This window comes from Arvicanthis niloticus, chromosome 13, assembly GCF_011762505.2.
Source record: "Arvicanthis niloticus isolate mArvNil1 chromosome 13, mArvNil1.pat.X, whole genome shotgun sequence".
In the NCBI taxonomy this organism is placed as follows: domain Eukaryota; kingdom Metazoa; phylum Chordata; class Mammalia; order Rodentia; family Muridae; genus Arvicanthis; species Arvicanthis niloticus.
The window spans coordinates 18844925-18858128 of record NC_047670.1 but is presented as its reverse complement, the minus strand read 5'-3'; the positions used below and the strand labels follow the sequence as shown (position 1 = coordinate 18858128).

The following is a 13204-nucleotide window of genomic DNA, read 5'->3' as shown; positions in this document are numbered from 1 at the left end:
TGCAGGGGAAAGGGTAGGTGGGGTCCTGTGTGGGTGGCACCATGTTTCCTCTTGGGACAGAGTTCCTTTAATGTTACTAAAAGTGATGGGGTAGGAGACGCACGCAGTCCAGTCTACCTTTTCATTGTGTTTGTGGCCTGACCCAAATTCAATTAACAGAAAGAGCTCTGGAAAAAACAAACAAAACAAACAAACAAACAAACAAACAAACAAAAACCAAGCGATCGGAGTGTAGTATCATAAAACAAGGAATGACATCTGCTGATTGTAGAATCAGGAACAACAAAACTGCTGTGTACTCAACCAAGAGAATGGAACAAAATTTCCAGAGTTCAGGATTTTTGTTTATTGCCATCTTGTAAAAGACTTCTTAATTATGAACTTTTCTCTTCTGTAATATAATTTCATGGGGTCATAAAAGGGTCAAATAAACACGAGATACAGGAAAAATCTAATGTACTTCCCCCAGGCATACATTAAATTTTAATGTAACTGGTAGGTACTAAGCATTTTGCTTGACTTTGGGATGGGGAAACACAGTCTGTAGAAAATTTACTTGATAACTCTTTTGGAATAATTTAACCTCTTCTAGTATCATTAACTTACCTAAAACGTGGATAATATTCATCTCACAAAGTTGCTGGGGACCAAAGGTAGATAGCCTGTGTCAACAGTACAGCATAGGGCAGCGCTGATCTTCAGCGAATAGTGGACAGTGCCAGTTAAATGGCAAGGGCAGCAGGCAAAATCGTTCAGACAACACTTTCAACAAGGAGGAAGGTCTGGTGTGTCAGTGTGTCACTACAGAGAGAAGCGCTATGGGTACTTAAGGGGAAAAGGTGTCATACTTGTTAGAAGCTAGGAAGAAGCTTGGCTGGGGGTGGGGGTGGGGTGGGGTGGAGGTGGAAGGCCGGGGATATCCCTCTTTCCACGTCCTGACCCCAGGTCCACTTCACCCCACCCCACGAGTGTCCAAAGGGCCCCCGCGGCTTCCCAGGCAGACTAGAAGCGCAGACCCTGTGGCCCGGCCAGCGGGATGTATCCCCCGAGCCTTTGGCTCGGGTTTCTACATCAATTTATCTACATGGACCTACGACCTACTCACTCTTTCAGAGCCAATTTCAAGTGGAGCCGGCAGGGTCGGGGTCATAACACGGAACTTCCAAGTTCACAGCCTCCCACCCACCCCTCTTTCCTCCACGCAGAGCCCATCAGCCTCGAGCATCTCCGGGGTGGGCCGCAACACCAAGGCCGGCGACTGCCGCGGAGCTCGGTCAGAGCACACACCCTCCGGGCCCCTAGCTCCGGTGCCCCGGGAACCCAGCGGCCGGCGTTCGTGTGCTCGCACATCGATTGGCACTGCCTCGCTACTTGGACTCCAGGCGCGGCGAAATCCGCGCGAGCTCGGCCGAGTCCGGGGAGCGCGGGGCGGGAACCAAGGCAGGCGGGCCAGGGGATTGCCGAGTGCACGGATGAGCGCCGGTGCCGGCTCGCGCTCAGTCTGGCGGGTGGCGGCGCCGGCTGGTTGTGCGGCGCGAGGCCGGAGCCCCGCAGTCGCCAGCCTTGTCGCTTGCCGCTGGCGCGCGCGCTGCGCGTCCCTGCCCCCGGGAAGATCGGCCCGCTAGGGGCTCGCGCGGCCGACGCAGGGCCGGCGGGAGGGAGCGCGCGCGGGCGGCCCCGCCCCTCCCCCTCCGCCGCCGCGGAGCGCGCAGGGAGCAGCCAGGGGCTCGGCGGCGGCGGCGGCGTCTGGCCCCAGCTCCTCCTCCTCCTCCTCCATCTCCTCGCTCCCTCCATCTGCCGTGGGTATGGCCCGTCGCTGGAGCACAAAAGAGTCTCCGCGGCGAGGGTCGGCGTGGCTCTTGCTTTTCCTCGCTGGGGTGTACGGTAAGTGTCTGCCTCCCTGCGCCCCGCTGACCGAACAAAGCTGGGGCGACCCCGGGGGCCCCCAGGCCTCCAGGACGGGCTGTGCTTGAGCGACCCGGGGAGACCCCGGTTGCCGGCGGGACAAAGACCCACGCGGGATGTGCGGGGAGGGTTGTCTACCCGCGGGGATGCTGGGGTCCGCTGGCCTCCGCCGACCCTTCGGGGCGATGGAGGCGGGCCGGTCCGAACCGGGGGTCCCTGCGGAGCGACGGCGTGCGGGAGAACTCCCCAGCCCGGCGCGAGGGCCCCGGCGGCTCGCTCCTCTAGCGCTCGCTGCCGGGTGTACAGTCCTCGCGCACAAAGATGTGACCCTGAGACTACGAAGGGGAGGTCGCCCCCGGGACGGTCCTGCCCCAGATCCTTCCCGAGGCAGGAAGTTCTCTTCTCGGTGAAATTGCTGTCGCGCCCATCTCTCTTGGTCCCCACTCCCTCCAAAAGCACCCAGATTGCTTCCTTCCCACCCCTCTACCTCTGCGCCTGGGGCTCTGTGGGTCCGGGGCGTGTAGAATCTTGTTCCCCAGTAGCTGCACTCGAGAGAAGGCCAAAAAATAGTTTCCAGCCCCATCTCAGTCTTTCTCGATTGGGGCGTACAAGTCTGCCCTAACTGCCAGTTCACTTGTCATTTCATCTATGCTCTCTGATACTGTTATGACTGTTGCCTCATTCCGGTCTGTGATCTGCTTAGGGATACTTCTTTAAGGAGCGCAGGCTGATTGTGTGTCACGACCGACCGTGCTTTGTATGAACTAGAGCTAAGGGGAATTAAGAGGACTGCTCACCACTTAAGACCTGAGCTTGGACTCTGACTTCACCATTCTTAGTTCTCATAGTTAACTCCTTGCAGAGAACACAATATTTCCATTTTGGAGTACTTGGTTTGATTTTTCTCCAGAAAAACAAACAGTTAGAAGCTACTTTTTTTTTTTTTTTTTGGTCGATTTTTACTTATAAAAAGTCCACGTCATTTGCCACAAATACTGATTCAGTAGTATGATGGTGGTGTTTTTTGTCAACATATAATTCCCCAGCATATGGTAGCCTCTCTTTTAAAAGCACTTATCTGTGGAATTAAATATGATGGTAACTTTCAAAGCCTGAAAATCCACAGTGTATGAAAAATATAATGGATTTAAATTGGCATTTCCTGACAACCAAGAAATGGTCATCTTTTCAGTATAATTCAGGATGTGTTGCTCCCTTACCCACGTGGTGTGTTATTTTGTTCCGAGCAGGAGGATGGGTTGGTCCATCCACATTTGATGCGGTAACTGTCAATGATGTGTTTGTGTGGGACCTGAAAACCCAATACATGACTTTTCACTGTTTGTTCCATCCCTGCTTGGCTGATGACTTGTGGGTTTGGGTCTACACCAGAGATCAATAAGCTATTATGGTTTTTTTTTTGTTTTTTGTTTTTTTTTTTTCTAGCCTGGAGGTGAGTATAGTTCTGCTGTAGGTTTGGTATAATGGCCCAGGAGAAAGGAAAGTGAGAGGAATCTTTAATCTAGGGTGATTAGTAATGTCCAGTTCTGTATGCTCTGCACTGTAATCAGAATTGAGTTTATGTGATGTCTGATCAGACTAAATAAATAAGTCGAGTCTTCAGTAAAACTCATGCCATTGGTGTTTGAGCTAAAGACCCTTTGCCTTCAGAGATAAAGAGGCTGTGAAGCAGCATCGGTCCTGGTGTATTCTTTTCTACTGATGCACCAAGTGGACTTCTGGTAGGTACTCTACACAGGTTTATCTCTTGGGTGTTTGTGTCCAGTGAGGAATTGAAGTCAAAGGCCAAAACTCCTTTTCCACCATTGTGGGATCATGTTTATAAAGCTGTCAGGTGATTGTCCTGAAGGTTGGTGTCTCCAGCCATTTGAATTTCAAATGATAAAGAAATAAGAGGCATTGAGACTGGCAATACATTGAACTGCATTGGCAGAGCTAAAAGAAATTCTTCATCCTGAAACCAGGGGCATTCTCTGTACATCTGTGTGAGTGTGCATGCACGCACGTGTGTGTACACTCGTGCAAGTGTGTGTGTGTGTGTGTTTCTGTTTCCTTACCCAGATTTGGGTTTATATTAATAGGAAAAAATAAACTGTAGCAATAGTTAAGCTCTGTACTTGAGTAGAAATAGTAAAGTTTTGTGTGGTCTGTGTTAGTTGTGATGTATAGTGGATATACTCTGACAGAATCATTTGAATGAACCTAGAACATACATACATACATACATACATACATACATACATACATTATGGAGATGTCTTAGTAAACTTCTTGAAGTCCTGAATTCCATCCCTAATTTATGTAAAAAGCTGGACAGTGTGGCATGTTCTTGGGAAGGCAGACACAGCCAGATTCCCTGGGGCTCATTAGTTAGTCTAACCTCGGCAAGCTCTAGACCCATGGGAGACCTTTGTCTGGGAAAGATGGACAGCACCTGAGGAGGAACACGTATGGCTGCCCTCTGACCTCCATATACACATTCACATGTGCGCACACACACAAGTATGGGTTCAAAACTAAAAGACTATTGAGATAGCTCAGTAGGTAAAGATATGTCCTATAGAGCCTGGCAACTTGAGTTCAGTAAGGTAGAAGGAGTAACAAGCTTCACAAAGCTGTTCTTGGACTCCACAGACATACCCTGTTCACACACAGGTCCTACACACGCACAAATTAACGTAAGTAATTGAATCAATAAATAAATTTTGCAAGTTCTGTTAAAACAAGTGAATATTCTGAATAACTTGACATAGACCTGATAAGGAAAGGTTCTGAGCCAGTATTTAGGGAATTCCAACAGTTTTGTGTATTTGTTTCCTTGCTAGGTTGGTTTTGTTTTGTTTTTGTTTTGTTTTGTTTTGTTTCAGTTACCCTGGCTACTAACCAAACTATGAGCCTTTGAAACATTTCATATAGATTTAAAATGGTTATTTGGTGTTTACATTCCTTACATAACCTTTTATTTGTTGGTGAATTGTGATATGTGACTATTACAGCTGCAGGTTACCTTTCCAGATGCCAGAGTCTTGCTTGAACTTTAAATTGTGCAAAAGCATACAGTGAATTCAAATTCAGATTATACATCAACCTACAGTCGTTCTTCTGTCTGCATAGCATAGCTTTGAACATGCAGGAGAACAGGAGAAAGTAAAGGTTGACATCGCCTTTCTATGGAAGCTTGAAGTAGTCTGAACCACAGTGGTGGTATCCTAGAGCATAGCTGGCTGTCACCCTAGGCCTTCTATTGGGGAGAAAGTCCTGGCCAGTGTCTCACACCAGGGTGCCTGCCTTGCCATAACATGGAGCTTCCAAATACCTTTCTCTTCCAGTCCTTAGAACTGCAGGCTTGCTTATTTCCCAAACCAGTTTGGCGCAGTAACAGCACCACCACTGTAGCTCTTCCTGCCTGTCTGCTAGATCAGTGTTTGCTAACTGTCACTCAAATCGACCCCTTAAATACATTCTACATTGCTTTCTAGATGTATCTGGAGAAAGAAACAAAGCTCCTGAGGTGGTGTCCTTACGTTTGAGATCCACTGGGACATGCTGTCTGTCATTCATTTTCCTGCCTTCCCTTTTCTTCCCTTCCCTTCCCTCATGTGCTCATCTGGACTCTAGCTTTTGACCCACGGCTTCATTTGATGAACACTGCCCAAGACGAAGTCTTAGAGTATGATTTAGAACATTTGTTTTGCTTGTTTATGATCTTATAATTGCCTTGGAGAGTTTCAGGTTACTTCCTGCTAAAGCATTGAGTGTCAGCAAAAACTCATCCTGATGCACACTCTCTGACCTGTGATGACACTCCTATTTGAACTGTCATCTGATTATGGCAAGTCTTTATTGTGCACCTGCTGTTCTGGGTGTTGTGGCAGGGTATAATATTCTCCTTACTCCTTACTTTACATCTAATGGATGAATCTTTTCCCCATGAATTATATGGAACACTCAGCAGTACTAAAAATTTTTTCCAGTGTAAGGATAGACTAGAAGTTCCAATTTTAGAAAAGTGGTAGAAATAACTGGAACAGAAGGGAAAATTTTTTAAGCTGATACCAATTACTTCTGAGAAAGTCAAGCTTGATTACATAAAATATGTTGAATAAAACTGAATTAATTGCTTAATATAAACCCTTCTTTGAGTTCAGAATCTAAATTATATCTATATCCTAGGGAGACTGAAGACAGGCAGCAGATTCCTCCTAATTCCAGGAGCTTGGGTGGAGTGACAACTTTTTGAAGGCTAGCTGTCTACATTCCAGGAGCTTGGGAGAGATTTGAATGATGTGCCATAAATGATTTAGACGCTTCCTAGAAAGTCTGATCTCTGCTGAAGAAAACTGAAGAGAAAAGTGGGCAGCAGTTAGAAGAAACTGTTACAATGTAGACATTAAAGCAGGGGCTTGCTCTGTAGCCCCAGCTGGCCTCTAGCTCACAGCAGTCCTGCTCCAGACTCCTCAGTGCTAAGAGTACATACACATTTAAGTGCCAGGCCTGGGTCAAGATGTCTTTCTGGAGAATAGAAAATTTAAGGCTTATGGAAAACTAAAGGGAATTTCTCTCTCTGATCTCAGGTATTTTGTTTTATGTAATTGGTGTTTTATCAGCAGTATTCACTAAAGAGTGGATATTAAACAGGAGGTGGATACAAATGAAGTTTATGTACATTTAAGCAAATAGAAAATGCTTTGACTTTGAAATTGTAAACTGAGCATTAATCTGCTCTTGCTGCAAGTCTTCATAAGCACATGAAGGTTGCTTTGACCTCTCTAACTGCTAAGATTCCATCTAGATTCTCCTCCTCACTACAGTCCTACATTCTCATTCCTTTTTTTGAGATAAGGTGATAGATGTATACATTTATTGCCATTCCATGCATACATGCATACATACACGCATACATACATGCATACATACATACATACACGTATACATACATGCATACATACACACACTCATACATATACATAATTTCAGTAATGAATTAGCTTAGTGAGGTCTCATCATATAATCATTAAAGGAGAGAGAAAGAAACTGGCATTTACTATATTAAGTGTTCAGCATTTATGTTATGTGTGCTGTTCTTGGACATTATTCATTGACAGGTTCAGTCTGTCCCACCTAGCAATCGTATACAACATTGTTTTTTAAGAAGAGAGAAAATTGAAGTTGTGAGAATCACCTTGAGATTGTATCACTAGAAAGCCAGAGGAATAATCGCCTAATCCTCTTCCCTCATTCCTGCGTCTGTTGAATACTGCTCTGGCACTGATAGGTTCTGCCTCACGGCCAGTCTCTGCCCTCATGGTTCTTACACTCTTGTCAATAAATTGTTGCAAGCTCTTTGGCAGAAACTAACAAGCATGGAGATAATAAATAATGAAGTAATTAGGGATGGATGTCTTTCACTAGGGACATTTATAAAACCCAAATGACAGATACCCATGAGTTACAGTCAGAGAGCTTTGTATGTGGGAGCAATATATTGACAGGCCAGGCTTAGGACGAGCTGGACGTTGCAGCTGTGTGGACACACTTGCTGTAGAGCATTAATGGAGGAGTACCACGGTGAGCACACGGACTGAGAGGTTTGAAGACCATGCTAAATTTGAGTTTTATTTTAAGACTTAGCTATTGGAAAAGTTTAAATGACATGATAGAGTTTTTGTTTTGACTCAGTCACCTTTTCTATACAGTGTGGGACATTTGAAGTACTCAGGGTAGTCAGGAAACTTCCGTGAGAGACACAAGTGGTTGGAACAAGCTGGTGGTAAGGGAGGTGGATGGGTATTGTCCTGTTGATAAACAAGGGGTTTCTTTTTCTTCCTGGGAGAGGACAGAGAGGAGAGGGAGCATCAATATGTTTGTACTTGGGCACAGAAGTTTGGGGTGGGATGATGTAATTACATCTGATTGTTACTATGTATTTTCTTGGAGTCATGAGGTAAGACTGAAGAGGAGAAGGATACAGAGGGTGATTTCTGTTCCTTCCATTCAGCCTAACAGTTTGGACCCTTGGGAAATTTCTGTTACTCCATCTAGAAAAGACAATAAAGGACATTCAGTGTGAGAAAGATGTTGTCCATGCTACATACCAGGAGGGACAGTGATGAAAAGCTTGTAAAACAAATGACAAGAATGTCAAAGGAGATGGCTTGCAGGAGAAGCTTAAGCCTCTCATGGAGAACTCTGCTCCAGGCTCATCTTTCCCCACTAAGTAGAGAGCATAACTTTATGCAGTCTTAGGATCTGAGCAGGCAGGAGTCCAGGCATCGTATGGAAGTGAGGTATCAAGTACCCTTTTGCCCAAATTCAATGCTTTGAAGTAAGTAATTAATAAAATGGCTTTATGTCATTGGAAAAGTGGACATATTAGTAGACTGGTGAGTTTCAGAAGGAATGTGGAAGAATAGAGGACCTTTTTACTGGATCTTGTATAACTTACTTATAGATGATACAGTTTTGGCCGGTTCCAGAATATCTACATAGATAAGTCTGACAGAATAATTCTATTTTCTTCCTAAATGTTTGATAACTCAGTGTCCTGCCTAGAATCAGTATGATAAAATAAAGTTGTTTTAAACTGATGCTCTCACTAGTGAAGGAGTCTGACTTGATACCTCCTTTAATTCACGTAACCACTTCAGTTCTAAGTAATGAAAATGGCATCCACCCTTCAGTCTTAGGATTAAGGGAGCACAGTGGATGCTCAGCAGTTGGGACCTGACCCTTTCAGAGAGAAGGAAGAGAGAATGCAAAACGAATGCATATACCTGATGCATTCTAAAGTGTGACTCAGATAGTCAAGAGTTTTTCTGCTTGTTCTCACGACACTAAAACTTTTCTTACTAATAGTGTACAAAACAGCTTTATAAAAAAAAATGCTGTGAATAATTGTAAGGTCAGTGTAAAGTGGCCTCCTCAGGGAAGACAAACTGGGACCAGTGAGTTTGCTCTGGTTCTTTTTGCTCTCGGCTTTCTATGTGTACAGGCCTGTTGCTTTATTATTAATATTACTATTTTTACATTGTTGTAACAGTTGCTAACTAGTCCTGGAGTGATCCAGTCATGCCACACATTCAAGTCAGGGTGACTTTTCTGAAATAAATACAGATTTGTTTGTTTGTTTGTTTAATGTAACTTTCTTGCATAAAATCTAGCAGGAGAGCCAGGGAGGGGGGTTAGCTGGTAAAGGCCTTGCCACCAAAACTAAACACCTGAGTTTGATCTCTAAGGCCCACATAATAGAAGTATAGAATCAATTCCCACAGGTTGTCCCCTGACTTCTACACATATGCCAGAGTGGTACACACGTGTACACGTGTCCATGTCCGTGTCTACACATCAATAAATAAATCACTGGAAATCCTAGCAGCATCTCTCATCCCTGCCCTTCCTCCCCTGTATTTCTGCCATCCTGTGTGCTTCCTTTGTCCCCTGGCCTGTGCACATGCTGTTTGTTCTGCTTGGTTTATCTTCTTTTCTCATCCACTGTCTGCACTAGGCTGCTACTTGCTTGTCTTTCAGCTTTCATTTAGGGGCTGTAACCTCTAGAGAGTGTTTTTTTCTCAAATATATAAGCCTAATATAAAACTTAAAAATGTATGCACAAACACACACACACATGCACACACATGGGTGTGCTCTCGCTCTCTTTCTCTCTCGCTGTCTCTCTCTTTCTCTCTCTCTCCAGTGACCATAATAACCCAGTACTTCAGTAATCCAGATAACAGTTGTATATAAAATCAATATCAACTAATTTTTGAGATACTCTGAATTATGTTTTCATGCAAAAATCTTCAAAGACAGTCAGGGCAAATTTTATATTGAGGGCTGATTTCAGTTCAACTAACCATGCTTGGAAAAGTCAGTATCTATTAAAATTGAATATAATGTTCCATGTAGCTCAGCCGCTTTACTCTAGTATAAACTCAAGTTTATATTAACAAGTATATTAATACTTGTATATTAACAAGTATGTAATGTGTGCCAAAAGGCACATGCAAGGGTTGGTAGCATCTGCATTTGTTTTAGCCCCAGTCTGGAAACATCCCATACTTACATCACCAGTGAGAAGGTGAGTAACGTTGGCTAGAGTAGACACCAGCGAGAATGTGAGTAACGTTGGCTAGAGTAGACACCAGTGAGTAGGTGAGTAACGTTGGCTAGAGTAGACACCAGTGAGTAGGTGAGTAACATTGGCTAGAGTAGACACCAGTGAGTAGGTGAGTGATGTCGGCTAGACTAGAATGTGGAACACAGTGCAACAGTGGTTCTCAGCTTCAAAGTCAGGAGTCTTCTGTTTGGGAATCCAAAGAATATTTTTAAATTGGAGCTACATATTTGCTTAATAATAGAAGTTAAACTGTTAATCTATTTAAAATGGTAGTAAGAAACATGTTACCTGTTATTATCATACATACATTGATACTTAAATATGTTAAATGGCATATTTTCTACAACAACAGATCCAACAAGAAGAATGGAATTGTTTTACATTTGTGCACATTATTGTACAGTTCTGGTTGTGTGTGAAACATACTTGATATAATAGCAGACAATACTTGTTGAATAAATGAATCCGTTTGTCCGTAACTGAAGCAAATTACATTCACGTTATTCCTAATGTTGAAGTATTTTCACATTCGTAGATGCCACAGCAGGCTGATAATGCTAGCATTTTATGCTGAAATACATCTTCTGCTGTCTTTGCTTTTGTAAGATGAGTCTATAGCCACCAAAGCTTTGCTTTCTTTCTCCCTTCATCCCTCCTCACCTTGTAACCTGATCTGCCTGATTCTCAGATCTGCTCATCCATTCTTTCTATTGTTGATTTTAGTGAATGGAGCAGGCTCAAGGGTTCAGTCAGTGTTCCGAGTTGTGGTTGTTTTGCCTTTTAAGACTGGGAAAGCGAGGTGTGTTTATGAGCAGTCTAGGTCCTGTGGTAAGAGCAGAACTGAATGGTTTGGTCTTTATAAGAACGGCTGAAGAGAATGTCGCTGTTCCTTCTGTGACTAAACTTTATCTCACTAAACAAGGTGGTAGAAGGGGTAGATCCCTGTCTGGACTAGGTTTTAGAAGAAATGGAATAGCCTGAGGAGAACCGAAGCTCTCTGACAGTCGAGAGCTGTGAGGAGCTGCCAGAACAGGACATGTGAATTGAACTCAAGCAGGGGTTGCGAGTCCCTTAAATCACTGTAAGCTACAGTGTGCCTGTTTCTGTAAGACCAAATAATAGTCTGGAGCACAAACAGCCAGTTCTCTTCTTAGTGCTGCTATCACACTTTCTGAGTACTAGCTGAAGTAGTTGTGGACCACATGAGAAATACACTGAGTACAAACACAGGGCCTGATTAAATTAGCCCCGCATTACTTCACGGCCACGTTACTGACAGACGCCCTACGTATCTATGAGGTGTAGCATCATTATATATGTACATATGTGTATTATTCTGTGTGGTGATCAAATTAGAGTGACGAGCATTTTGTCTCTTTTTTTGTGCTAAGAAACTTTAAACTCTTTTGATGTTGCAAAATATGTAATAAATTGTGAGCTGTAGTTGGCCTGGTGTGCTTGTGTGTGGATATGGAAGAGAGATTTGGAATTAGAACACAGGATGTGCCCCGGGTTTTGCTGTATGATTTAATTTTTAATCTCCAATCTAGCCACATGTGGCCGCACAGACCTGTAATCCTAGCACATGCAGGGTGTAGGCAGGAAGAGCCTGACACCTGTCAGAAACCAACCAACCAAACAAATCTCTGCTCTCAGGAGCAAGTTAGCTCCAACAAACAGACATTACAGTTCTAAAGGTTTATTACATTCTTAGGAGTGTAGTGTGTGTACATGACACCTTTGGAGGGATAACACCTTGCGTTTTGTCGTTTGTTTGTTTTTCACCAGTTTCTTATGTCACGGTTGCTGATCTATAGTTACCTAGAATATACTGTTTCATCTATATTTTATTTGACTTTAAGCTAAAAATGATTTTCTCTTAAATCCTTTCTACATTTGTGGTTGTCGCCCCAGTCATTCTGCATACCCGTCTGTCTCTGCATTGCCACCATTTTCCTGAACATTCTCCCCACGCATATATGTCTGGACTGTAGTTGTTCTTTCCAGCCCTTACTTGGTTTTATGGTATACTAATTTCCACATGTTCTAACTTTTTAGATGACCACTTTTTAATCTACCTTGCTTTCTCTGTTGTAAGGTTTTGTCAGTGTTAACACTCTAAGTGCAGATTTGGGTACTTGGTACCAAATTTTGGACACAGAACAGCTGCATCACTTTGGACTTCCTCCTGCTATTCCGTGGTGGCTTCGCCTGCTGCCTGCAGTGCTGATCTTGACAACCACTGACGTGGTCATCACCAGTTGTGCACACTTGAGACTACTTCCTTTAGTTAGCATAACTGAAGTCCTCCTCGCATCATCACCATTCTCAGTGTTTTGTTCCTTTTTATTGGTGAGCAGTATGTCATTGTGTGGATGCACCTCAGCTTAGTCTGTTGTAATAGTAAACACTGATGGATAGGCTTTGTGTGGACGTGAGCTTTAATTTCTCTAGTGTGAATATCTAAGGGTGGGACTCCTGTGTCTTAAGTTTTATGCATGTATTCAAATCTAGGAGGAAGCACCAAGCTGTCTTCCAGTGTTTAACAATCTGCGCGTTGGCCAGTGTATGTGACAGCTGCATAGCTTCTCCAAGTCTCGGTAGTCTCCATAACTGCTTTGTCCAGAGCTCATGTAGCTGGAACTTCTGATTTCATTTTACACTTTTAAGTGGCTGACAGTCCTGAACATCTTTTCACATGCTTTGTTTTTTCCATCTTGGATGAAGTAGTGAAGTTCATTATTCACTTTCAATCATTTTTCATTTACTGTTGAAGTTTCAGGGGTCTTACATGTATTTCCCTCTCGAATCTACAGTTTATCTTCTAGTCAGTGACCGAGTGTCAGTGACAAAGCAGAAGCTGTACATCTGATGAGGCTGAGCCTGTCAGTATCTTATGAGTTGCGGCTCAGGTTATAATGCTTTTTCCCAATTGCAGACCAGGAAGGGTTTTCTCTTTTTCTAAAACCCAGTTGTACATTCGACCTAAGATCCATTTTGATTTATCATTTTATATGAATAAAGTTTGTAAAGAAGTTCGGTTGTTGGAAATGTTCCCTGTCCCATTTGAGCTGCTCTTCTGTCGGGGTTAAGCGAGCGCCTCACTGGGTCAGTTCTAGAGTCTGTTCGCTCTCATGGCCGCTGTGAAGCCCTTCACCTTCC

The 13204-nt window shown here is 43.8% G+C and overlaps 1 protein-coding gene across 2 annotated transcripts in view; it reads left to right on the top strand.

The window, feature by feature from the left end:
- Window positions 1-1749: 1749 nt before the first annotated feature.
- The window catches only part of Lrp12 (LDL receptor related protein 12), a 71515-nt gene continuing 60060 nt past the window's right edge, over window positions 1750-13204 (top strand). The window contains exon 1 of one of the 2 annotated variants that reach the window (XM_034516496.2): window positions 1750-1884. In XM_034516496.2, coding sequence (XP_034372387.1) covers window positions 1806-1884 — 79 coding nt within the window. In that variant the 5' untranslated portion in view covers window positions 1750-1805. The remainder of the gene's footprint in view (window positions 1885-13204) is intronic. The other variant, XM_034516495.2, reaches the window with a different exon arrangement.